At 43.3% G+C, this 12,864-nt stretch overlaps 1 protein-coding gene across 4 annotated transcripts in view; it reads left to right on the top strand.

The window, feature by feature from the left end:
• LOC147727275 (transducin-like enhancer protein 4) overlaps window positions 1-12,864 on the top strand; it is a 263,396-nt gene that overhangs the window by 237,680 nt on the left and 12,852 nt on the right. For all 4 annotated transcript variants that reach the window (XM_086961337.1, XM_086961336.1, XM_086961335.1 and 1 more), the window contains one exon: window positions 6,400-6,547. In XM_086961337.1, coding sequence (XP_086817463.1) covers window positions 6,400-6,547 — 148 coding nt within the window. The remainder of the gene's footprint in view (window positions 1-6,399; window positions 6,548-12,864) is intronic.

Here is a 12,864-nt window from a genome sequence, read left to right as displayed (position 1 = left end):
AAACTAAATGGCGTGTAACTGCCCATGTGGTGCAGACTATATCGATTACTTTCATGTGCATTGTTTTGAAACTGTGTTCTTCAAACGTCCTGAAAAACTGTTATGATTGCTTCCTCCTGCACAATCCACTGATGGGCGATCTAAGCCTGTGAGTATTTTCCGAATTTTTGGCTGAGTAATTAGTGGTAACTGAAGGAGTCTGGCTTCTTTAGAATAAAAGGCACAGCAGTAAGTGTCCGGGCACCTCCAGAAAAAGACTCAAATGTGTATTGCTCAATTACAGGGAGGTGCAGTAATTCATTATTTGTGCCTTGCTGGTCTCAGATGCACTCACATTTCCACTAAGCCTCCCCACCCAAAAAGGCAAAGCTCAAGTTCTCTTGGTTTGTCCACAAAGGTGTGCTACATATGAACACCTTCATTAAATGGCCATAAAGCAAATAGTCTTTGTTCCTCCCTCCTCCACTTTGTACAATTTACTAGCGTTGTCTAGCCAATGTGCAAGGCGGATGTGTGGGAGCATGTACAGTTCTGTGTGGGCCTGCCAGGCCATGGAAAACATTGCAAATTAGTAGTGTGAATGAACAAGGGCACATCGCGATACTGCTCCTCCTGTAAGTGCTTTGTATTTGACTCATTATTAATTATGGTTCTCGCTTTTCAAAAGCGTCTATGCTTCTCAATCAAGGAAATAATGTAATGTTAAGAACACAGAGTAAGTAGTCAAAGTTGACAACTTAACATGGGATGAGATATTCTATAGGCAGAAGGACTTAGTCTGTGAATTAGATGTAAGAGGCAATGTCTGGCAAAAAAGATCCTCACATTACTTCCCTCTTCTTTCTTTTGAGAGTGCTCTTCGCCTGCTTTCTCAGTCAGTACAGGTTGTTCCATGGTAGTTACGCAAAACCTTGTTTTCCCTTACTGATATTTATTTGTATTGTACGTTGCTTTATCTGTCCAGTTTTTGTCCTTCATGATTTAGATTTTCTGTGTGCACCTCTTAGACGCCACTGTACACATTTCTGTTCTGGATCACACCTGAAACTTGTGAGAAAAGGTGGCAGAACAATTCTAGAAAGTGTGAATTCTTAATATCAAAATTACAGTCAAAGTGGTGGCTCTTATCCTTGCAATCCAGCAACTTTCTACAGTTTTAAAACTGATTGATCAAAGGTAGCTCCTCTGTGGCATAGTTTTTTCCAGCACTGCCTCCCTACAGTGTTCAGATTCTCAGTGCCATAATGTGTGCACTCCTTACAGGTTCCAACTCTTTTGGATAGTGCTTCATTTATGAAATGTACTGTTGAAGCACACGTTCTTCAACTTTGCAGCTACATTGCCTTCTACTGTATTGTAATTGCATTTATATAGCACTACCCTTGACGAGGAGTCAAAGCGCTTTTTCGGCGGGTAGCACGCTACTCCGGGATTCATAGAGGATTAGTGTTGAATTAGTATAGTGCAACATGCAAGTACATTTTAAGTGGTGGATAGGTTAGTCAGTTATTTGGATTTGGAATGATAGCAGAAAGGTGGAGGAGGAAAAAAGGTTTTTTTTTTTATAGCGCGTTTTACCCTTGATAGGGTGTTGAAGCACGCTATTCAGGAAGCCCATAAAGGATTAGTGGTGAATTATTATGGTGAAATATGAAAGTAATTTCAGTGGTGGATATTAGTCAGTTATTTGGAGTGAGAAGGATAGCGGAGGGATAAAAGGGGATGAAAGGTTTGCATTCATATAGCACTTGTTACCCCTGATAGATATTGAAGCACTTTTCTGGCGAGTAGCACGCCACTCCGGAACACATAAAGGATTAGTGTTGAAAATTATTATAGTAAAATATGAAGTCATTTGAGTAGTGAATATGTTATTCAGTTATTTGGGTAGAGAAGGGTAGGTGGTGGGATAGTGACGGGAAAGAGGTTTGTATTTATATAGCGCTTGCTACCCCTGATTGGATTTGAAGCGCAAATAGTACGCTACTCTGGAACCCATCAGGATTAGTGTTGAATTAGTATGGTGAAACATAAAAGTAATTTTAGTGGTGGATATGTTAGTCAGTTATTTGGATTGAGAAGGGTTGGGGGTAGAAAAGAGGGAAGAATTTAGAAAGGTTTGTTTTGGGTGATCGGTATAATAAAAGAGGTGTAAGATTATGCAAGGAGGGGTAGAGTAGGAGAGAGTCTAGAAAGGGTTACTTTAGGGATCATAGTAGTGGTATGGTGTTTGGGGTTGAGAGAGGTGGATGTTGAGGATATATTGAGCGAAGTATAGGCTGAGAAATGCGGAAGTGCATTGGAAATGCTAAATTAGAAGAAAGTGATAAATATATGGATCCGTAAGAACATTGAAAGTATATAGATGCATAAAGGAGGTATGTATATTGGGCAGCATTTGTCGCCCTGGACCTGGCCAGTCTCGAACAGGCTCAAACAGACAAGTGCCCTTGTCCTCTCCGCCCTTAACAGGCTCAAACAGGCAACTGCCCTTATCCTCTCCGCCCTTAACAGGCTGAAACAGGCAACTGCCCTTGTCCTCTCCACCCTTGTCCTCTCCACCCTTAGCCTCGACGCCCGGGCTGAGACGCCCTAACCCTGGCCTTTTATAGCCCTAGTAATCAGGTGACCCCGTCAGCCAATGTGAACCCTAGCCCTAACACTATCCAATCACAACATTAGCCCTAAAAATCTAGAACCAATAGGAGACCGGGACCTTACAGCCAATCTTAGCCCTAGTCCAAACACCCAATCGGTTCATAAACACTGATCTCTACGTCAAATAGAGGCCCCAGCCCTACCAGTAGTACCACCCCAAGTCCAAGCACCCAATGGCACTGGAAGCCCTTGTCCCTACTTCCAATAGAAAGCCTAACCCTAATCTTAGTCCCACAACCAGTCCAGCAACCAATCACACCAGAAGCTCTAATCGCTACTTCCAAATAAAGGTCTAGCCCTAGTCCCAACAACCAATAACACAGGACACCCTAGTCCCTACTTCCAATAGAAATCCTAATCCTAATCCTAATCCTAGCCCTAGCCCCAACCCTACATTGATTGAATCACAGACCCAGAAACCAATCAGAACACTCAAATACCCAACCAATGAGGACACTAACCCTAATCCAATAGAAACATCAGATACAACCACCAATCAGTGTATACATGTACCAACCACTAGCAGACCATATAAGGTTCTAGCGACCACAGACAAGGTGTGCTGGCCAGGGAGTTGGAAGCTGCTTTTCCTGTTAAGAATCTCCTAGGAGACAGACCAGCTCAATCCACACTTTGGATTTCTGCAGGTAAAGGCCTCACGAACTTGAAATCTAACCATACTGTTTGAATAAAACTTTACTAGGGACTGTGCACTTAGTTTTGGCCAGTAGAGGGAGTAAACGCAGTTTAAACAGCTCACAGAAGCACCCTCTGAAGTAGAATATCCCTGTTGCTGGGGGGAGGGGGGGTATGGGGGGCCGTTGGTTTCACTGGCTTGTGAACACAAAATGGTGGCTGGGGGTGCACTGTTTTAACATACAGGTCTTAACACAGAGCAAGGTAGACATTTGAAGGGAAAACTGAATAGTCATCAGCAATGAGAGGGAAAAACTACAGAGATTGGACTGCAAATCTCACAATTCAACATGTTAAATGGAAGCAATCATGGGCAGGAAAAAGCACAAGTTTAAAACACAAAACTGGTGATAAAATATCCAACCACAGGCAGGTGAACACTGAAATTTTAAACTGTAACAACCACAGGCAAAGACAGTAATCACAGAAAGGGAAAATCGTTTTTTTTTTAAACTTTTGTTTTGGGGAAGAAACAGCACTAGTCTGCCTCCTTACCACTTCCTGGACTCTGCTCACTGCAATCTGGGGCACAGGGAGGCTGCAACTCACAAGATGGAGGAGAATGATTTGGGGTGCACCCAGCAAGGCCTTAAGGGGCCTGGGCAAGTGTGAGGGGACGGCTCAGAGTTGCCTGGTAGTTGATTAGCCAATTCCCAGTCCTGGGTCTGCTGGCCTCGAGGGGAGCCGGGGAGCTGCTTTTCCTGTTCAGAATCTCCTAGGAGACAGACAGGCTTAATCCACACTTTGAACTTCTGCAGGTAAAGGCCTCACTAACTTGAAATCTAATCATTCTGTGTGCCTTTGAATATCACAAGAATCCCTCAGTTACCACTAAGCAAGCATTACTGGTGTAATGTGTGAGTATCTCAACGAAGCCTGGGGTTCAAATTTAGCATTATAAGGCACATAATATTTAATTTCTAGGCTGTTTCTCCTTCTAACGTTTTTGTTGTAGTATATTTCATAAGAACTATAAAGTATGTATATATAACTTTTTTCACATTTAATTTTGAAACCCATTACTATACAAACCTAACATTAGTGCATTGCATTGGGATTGGACAAATAGAGGAAAGCAAATGTGGGAGGACACATGCATGGAGGACGTGCAATGGCACAGGGGTGAACACTACATGAGGGAATGACATAAAGGGCACCTCAGTAATTTGGCAGGGGGACCACAAGGTGTCAGGTGGCAAGTATGTCTTCAGGATTCGTGGTGTCCTCTTCAAAGAGCCAGACATTCTGTGAAACCAGTCTTCCTTACGAAATCAGGAACATGTCATGACATTCCTCAGCCCCCAGTCTAAGTTCTAATATAAGTCATAAATGGCTTCCAGGTCTTTTCAAATTTGGTCAGTTTATCTGCCAATAATGCAGTACATTTTTCCATGTTGTAAATGTGCCAGACCTTGGAACATTACAACCCGGTGTGGGTGAGCCGGTCTACTTCCAGCAATGGCATTAGGTTAATGTACCCGCTAAGAGAAATTGTGTGATTAGTTGCCCCATCGGATAATGCATAGGGTACACCCTATCTTCCCCCACATGGCCCAACAGGAGCGCACTATAGGATCGTATAGGAGATTCTTGTAAGATTGAGCCTGTAGACAGGACCACCAACTGTGGGCTAGTGGGTCCCTCCGCTGATAGTCTCTCCAGCACATATCAGTGGTTCTGAAAATAGCTTTGAGTCTAACCAGAGTCAGATACCACCTAGTGAACACCTTGAATACACTCTCCTTGTATTTGGTGAAAATGAAAGCCATCACCACCTTTTGCTACATAGCCGTGTGCACTTCATCTATATCCCTCGCCAGTTCCTCCTCCCATTTGTCATATATTTGTGACTCATTGGCTCTGTGTCCAGAATAGCGAAGCCAATTAGTTTCACCTTGCAAAGGCTTCATTGGAGCAAGAGATCTAAATAACTGGGAAACGCAAGCATCTTCTTAGCGCAAGATAAAAGGTGTTGTAAGCTGTAGTTAATTTTGAATCACACACGTTTTCAGACTACAACACCTTTTATGTTACGTTAAGAAGATTCTTCTGTTTCCCAGTGGTTCAGATCGCTTACCCTGATGAAGCCTTTGTAAGGTGAAACATGTTTGGTGTGCTATTTTGAAAATTATTAATAAAGAAAAATACTTCATCAATAATCAAGACCCACGAGCATCTGTTTAACATTAATTGTGATCTTCTTTAACTGTTTCTGTTGCATCTCTGTTTTTGGTATAAATGTAATAACTTAGCTTCTAGTCTGGATTTATTCACCATGCTGCAGGAGGCTGCCAAAGTAGTACAACAGCAAAGTATCTTTCAAAGTAACAACTGGTTTGAAACACTCCTATGAGTTGTAAAATGATTCTTCGTATACAGTGTGTTCTAGGATGTGTGTTATCGAGCAATAACCTATTCGGTGCTCAGGACGGCCCCCGGCTGTCCGACTTCACGGTGGGTGTGTGCTAAGGACGGCTAGCGGCCCTCCGAATCCCGCCCACCTATTATCCTGCACAGCGGGAGAATTCATGCAGCTCCAAAGGGGTTAAAGTGACAACAGTTGAAGTAAACATACAAGTGTGAATATGCTCTTGCATAGTGTATTATGTAATGACTCAAAACACCAAGTGAAATCCAACTTCTTGCTTCACATTTATCTTTGAGCAACTCCAGCTGCTCTCCATCTTTTCTGATCTACTATTGTTAGTCTCCTCGTCGGTACTGCTGGTTTTAATCTCCTAAAAGTGACCTATCGGGAAAGTGGCTTAGCCTCACTTAATTAGGAGCACCCCTTTTCAGTGTTAAATAAAAAACGTGGGAGGAATACCTTGGAGTGTTTGATTTCTGACTCTTGCACTGTTCCCTAGTTACAGAAATTGATTCGTATTGTCAGTATTACTTGCTAAAGGGAGTTAAATAGGAAACAGGCATAGTAAGAAGCAGTACAGATGTGCGACTGATATAGTTTCAGGTAATGCTTCTGTAATGCGGACACACAAATATCTGTTTGAGTTAATGCTCACTCTGCTTCTTGTTGATGTTTAGGCAATTTCAAGGCCACACGGACGGAGCCAGTTGTATTGACATTTCAAACGATGGCACCAAGCTGTGGACGGGAGGCCTGGACAACACAGTGAGATCCTGGGACCTGAGGGAAGGACGCCAGCTCCAGCAGCATGACTTCACGTCACAGGTACGTCACTTTGTTGCATGGGCAGGTTTTTGACTGTTCAGTTGTTTACATGTCACAGGAGTTGTTTACATGTCGCAGATGAACGCATGCTGTGAAAAATTAATGGTGGCAATGTCTTGAACACATCTGATCCAGTTGTGTCTGTCTGTGCATTTTTCTTGACTACTTTTTAGTAGCACGAGAACTACAGTGGGAGATATCTGACTAATAGTCAACACAAGTATAGTAATATTTTGTGCATTTTTGCCATTGCCTAGCTGTGTTCATACTCAGATGGGATAGTACCAACACAGGTGTTTTGTTTTAAATATAACAGACGAAACATTCAAGTCGTGTTATAGGTTCAAAACCTAACAAAAATATATGCCATCCTGCGCAGTCAACCAACTTCTACTGGAGTGAGTTATCCAGACTTTGGGCAGAATTTGTCTTTACAGTTTCTTAATATGGGTCCATTTTGTTGATAAAAAAATGCATTGTATCAATACGTACAGGGCCAAATCAATCATAGATTCGTATGTTAGTACCATAATTAAACAACTGCCTGCAATTAGCCTCAACGCTAACATTTAGTCAAACAGTTTATTTTATCTGTCTGCAAAGAGGTGTGTATGTTGCTATTCTTCACAAAAGGATGGTCTAGTGTTCTTAATACAGAATTCTTGTTTGCTAAATCGGTGACCTATTACATGGTCTCCTTGCAGCCTTCCTGCAGATGGCAGCAACTACAAATGGAATAGATATGTTTGCTTGTCCTATTTTATCTGCAAGCTTTGGTCCTGATAGCAGATAAGGCAAATATAATTTCTTCAGCTATAGGAATTAATTTTAACCTACCAGCAAACCTTTCAGCGCTCTCATCTAGGATCCCATATGTTACATTCAGGTTCATCCTGTGCAGATGTGGGAGTTGGTGTGAATGACAAATATCTTATTTACTCCTCATCACAGTGAAGTGTAGCCATGGAGAAACAAACAGCTGAAATACAAATTGTGCAACATTGCACAATCCAAAGAATTGAATTAGGAGTAGCCAGTTAGCAATTTCTTCATTATCATTTTGTTGCCGCAACTCCGTGGTTTACTTTGAAACCCCTATGATTTCAAATGTCTGACTCTGGACCTGATTAAAGGCTTCCATTTTGACTTTTAATGCATTTAGCTTAATTGTTGAGGCTGTTACCAATGTCTGATTGCAGTCTTTGATGACATGTTGCACCCTAAAGTTCTCAGTCCTGATTGTTTTTGTGTGTTTGTTTGGTGTGTGTTTGTTGGGGTATCATTGGGTTAAAAAGGCATGACATGCTGCTTAGAATCCACACGGCTAGCAACGTCTAGTATGATGATATCCATTTAAGTGGTTCACACTTTGCAAGGGCTGCTGTTTTCTTTGAGAGAGTTATGGTTTGGAGCGTGAATCGCTTCTGGATTCACATGATGTGCATTATTAAGTTGTCCTGCGGGTGGGTCCGGAATACGTTTCTTCTCAGTCCTCCTTACATATATATAGAGCATTGCATAAACTGTGTAAAGTGTTTTGCATTTGTGCTTAGCTGTAGTGAAGTACTGTGGCATTGATTGCAATTCTCAATGATAATGTTCTGCACCTTATGCAGGAGTCAAGCAATCGAGCAGGCTTTTGTGGTCCTTGCCCTTTCTCATTAGATTACTTAAATACTTTATAAGAGTGATAGGTTCTAGTGGAAGTATATTAATTGTTATAGCAAGGGCCGGCTTGTGACATGAGTCTTAATTCTACACTGGTGTTTATTGCATGAGATGGTTGCACTGCAGATATGTTCGTGCAAAGAAGTGGAGTAAGTGACATATTTTAAGGGGGTGGATATGATAAGCGATGCTATAACATAAAGCTCATGGCTGTCTGAGGTTCCTCATAATGTGCAACTAAAATATCCCGAACTTTCCTTTATAACTATCATTACATTTGTCAACAAATGTAGCAAAAAATGCCAACTTCATGAGGAGCAAGGGTTTTTCTTCCTGACTATAGAGCTTCTACAGCCAGTCAGTAAACAGTGCTTACCTACATTTCAGGTGCTACTCCAAACGTTTCAATGGGTTGTGGCATGTCGATGCCATTCTGGTCTGCTTGACGTCATGCACCTGTACAGCATTTTAATGTGCTGTGTGTGCAGGACTCTTTGTCCAGTTCAGAGCAGTTGCTGCTCAAATCACTGAATGCTAAGATGGGATCTTGTAGAGACCCGCCCTGAAACCTCCCTTGTGGTTCTTATTCATGAGCCATTCTAAGGATAGTTTCAGTTCTTGTATGAACTACTGTGCAGGATCCAGTTTCAGAAGCAGATCATGCTTGGATACTTAATACCTCAGGCGAGATGAAATGTGTTGATCTTGATCCCATACGTGATCAAGGTGATTAAAGAAGAGTTCAAACTAAGTTTTGTAAGGCTCCGCTGCGGATATGGGACTTGCATACCCCCAATGGATACATTTTGTAAGCTTCTGGTCAGCATGTGGGATTCTTGTTCCCACACGTCTTTTGATATTTCTATTTTATTTTGTTGACAATTTAGTTTTTGTTTAGACTCTCTGCTTCAACATGTCTAATGAGTGATTAAGAAAAGAAGAGCATGTTCCTTGGTTCTAAAAGCTCACAGGGTCTACAGTTGTAAATCATTTTTTTAATTAAACATGTACCTAGATGACACGCGGATACCTATTTTTCTTGGACATGTTTTGTTTGTTTTCAGGCTAGGTATAATTTTATTCAAACAAAAAAAACTCGTTTTATATTTATTTATATTTCATAATGGAAGAGGAACCTCCCTTGAGCCACCATGTTTGCACAGCTTCCCACTTGACCAAGTGACTTAAGCGCAGGTAGATATATATATATTTCTAATTAGTGACTAATGATGCACCCAGTCGCCCATTATAAATAAGACATCAGAACTCGATTATTATAAGTTATTATAGTCTAGATCTGATATCACAATGCCTGCTGCTGAGGTGAAAGGCAAGTCTGGTCTCAGAGCATAATTGAAATATATATGGAAATACAACCCTCCGTGCCACGAATTTGCACCCTAAACACCTTATTGCCAGCATCCCTTATGGAGAGATTTTAAGACTAAAGCGCATTTGTAGCACTGAAATTGAGTTTGAAAGATGCCTTAATGGTTTGTTATCACGATCGAAAGTTTGGGGATATTCTAATGATTTATTGCAAAAAGCAATCAAAAACGCAGAGTTAAGACCTAGAGAAAGCCTATTTGAGACCCAAGAACCCCCTAATGTGGTGTCTAATTCAACAGATACTACAACTGAAAAGGTAGAGGAAACTAAGTGTCCTAGACTTATAACAACGTTCAGTAGGGAGGAAAAGAAGTTTCGGGCCATAATTAAGAAAAACTGGCCGATCCTTCAAACTGATAATGTTCTGGGTCCAAGACTATCTAGTAGCCCCACTTTAACATTCAGGAGAGCTAACAATATGGGAAGAAAATTAGACAAAAATAGTCCCGAAACAACCTCAAACAGTATGTGGCTCAAGCCGCCGAGTGGATTTCGCAAATGTTCTTGCTGTAGAGCATGTAAATTCGGGATTAACACCACTCACTTTCGAACCCCATTCAGTGCTCAAGATGTGGCAATTTCCGGGAGCTATGACTGCAGAACGGAATATGCTGTGTATGTCCTGACGTGCACCTGTGGATTGAATTTTGTTGGGAGTACCAAGCTACAGGTGCAGGCTGTCGGCGCGTAACGGTTTTTCTAAGACTCTCCATTTCTTAGTAATTTAACATTGTTACAGTTGTCTGCAATTGTAGCAGTGCAGTGGCTGCTCAGAAAATGTCTGGATTTAAACCCTGCAGGGGTCATATGTCTATTTCGGACCCCCATTATGATTTGTGTTTGGTGCCTGTCTTCTGACCACAACGTTGAGGGATGTTCTTCGTGTCAGCATATGAATCCGAAGGCCCTCAAGGAGAGGGAAGCTAGGCGAAGAAACAGAAGAGGGACTGGAGACGGGCAATATCAAAGTCCAAGTCACCGACGCCGCACACTTTGAAGTCGTCAAGGAAGCACATGAAGAAGCGGCATCATGGCTCCAGACATCACTCTTCTAAGGACAAGTCGCCGAAGTGGGGGTCCCCAGCTTTACAGCGTCACAGGAAAGATGAAGACTCTCCTTCCCCTTAAGCTCAGGTCACTCCAGCTCATTCTCTAACTCCGAGGGGCTCTCCGACGCCCTGGAAAGCGATGCCTCCGAGCACTTCACTCCGGCTTTGGTGTCTCCGGCGCCTCAGCCAGATCCAGCCTTACAACCTTGCGCTGTTCCTGAGCAGGTGGAACCGGATCCGTACCCACCTTTTTCGGCTCCAGGTACGGCTCCTTCGCATTTCTTAAACGCAATGTATGGAATATTTGCCAGGGCGGCTAAGCCTTCTAGTGCGCTTGTTGGTTCTCATGGGACCGCTGTCTTTCAACATGGGCTTACCACCCCATTATGCCCAGGCACCTTTCATGCCATTTATGCTGATGACCCCAAATCAGCCTCTACCGACGCTAAGGTTCTTAACGCTGATACCATCCCACGACGGAAGGATGGATTTTTCTCCAGCGCCGCTGGGCTCTGGTCTGGCACTGTCTTGACTTAGTGCTGCACCTCTGACCATCCCTGAAGGGCCTCCATCGATGCCCGCTCCAAAGTCACCGGCACCGTGTCTGGCACCGCTGACACCCAAGATAAGGTGAAGAAGGGAGGCAAAGAGGCTTTGGGAGGAGGAAGAATTCCAGGAGCAACAGGAAGAGGCTGAGGAAGGGGAATAGTGAATGCAATGCATGAGTTTGAAGGGCTTCAGGAAGCTACTGGGCTAGATACGTCTCCAGAGTGGGAACTATCTTCTCCTAAGAGTCTTCCTTCACAGGAGGTCTCTTCCTACCTCTCAATCATCAGGAAGGCAGCTGATGTTCTGGGCTTGCAGTTGCCCACTGCAGAGATTAAATCAAACATCCTGACGGAGGTTCTTCATTCTCCTTCATCGGAGACAGAGCCTCTGCTCCCATTTAATGATGCGTTAACATAAGCCCATACTAGAAGTATGGAAAAAACCTATGTCTGCCCCCAGCTGTGTCCTGATCAGTGGTGTGGCAGTACAAAGTTCTGCATGGAGATCCAGGTTTTTTTATCTACACACCCTTCTCCTGAGAGCTTGGTGGTTCAGGCATCATGCTCTTCGAAATTATCTTCCCGCTCTTGTCCGTCCACACCTGGCGATAGGGATTCAAATAAGATGGAGCAATCGGCTAAAAGGGTATTTTCATCAGCCAGTATGGCTTTAAAGTCAACAAATGCAATGTTCCTGTTGGGCCACCACATTCATGCAGTTATGGATTCGGGTGGGAGGTAATCCCTAAACTCCCAGAGAATGTCCAGGGCCACTTTGCAGAGGTGTTGTTGCTAGAGTGATAAGTTCCTCAGTGGCAGCTAGGAGGCATGCCAGGCTGAGAGGTTCTTGCTTCTCTCTGGATTTTCAGGCCACCCATTTGGATTTACCTTTTGATGGCTCTCGACTTAAGCGCAACAGTCCTTTAAAGACAGTAGGGCCACCGCTAGATCACTAGACCTGCAGTCTCAACCAGGGGGCTTTGGTTACCGAAGATTTTGCGGCTTTTGAAAGGCTACTTAATTTTGGGCCCAGCAGCAGCAACAACAGCAGGCGAACCCACTGTATCGACTGTACAGAAGGAAAGGTAGAAGTTGCATGCAAGGCTCAGCTTGCCAACAGGTCCCCTCCTCTCCTGTCCCCCAACTGGTTCTGCTAGGAGCCAGCTCTAGATCCCCCATCATCGTACATGTGGAAGGTCAGTGTCCCATTTTATACAAAATTGGAAATCTGTCAGATCAGATCTCTGGGTTTTGGATCTCGTAGAAAATGGTTACGCCCTTCCTTTCCGGGACTTTCCCCCTCCTTTCCCCACTCATCAGGGTTGGGGTTCGGAGGACCATCTGTTGCGCCTGAAGCAGGAGGTTCCAGAGCAGGACAGTGGTCAGGGATGCTACTCCTGGTATTTCCTGATCCCTGAAAAGGACCTGCGATTGAAGGCAATCCTACCTCAGGATCTTTAATTTTTACCTCAAACAGGAGAAATTCAAGATGTTGACCCTAGCTCAGGTTCTTCTGATGCTGCAGCAGGAAAGACTGGATGGTGTCGATCGATTTATAGGTTATGTATTTTCACATTCCCATCCTGAAGTTGCATCGGAAGTATCTCCATTTTACGGCGGAATCTCAACATTACCAGTTTGCATCCTTCCGTTCGGTCTTACA

Source organism: Lissotriton vulgaris, chromosome 3_1, assembly GCF_964263255.1.
Source record: "Lissotriton vulgaris chromosome 3_1, aLisVul1.2, whole genome shotgun sequence".
Lineage (NCBI taxonomy): Eukaryota > Metazoa > Chordata > Amphibia > Caudata > Salamandridae > Lissotriton > Lissotriton vulgaris.
This window is presented reverse-complemented; position numbering and strand designations above follow the sequence as displayed.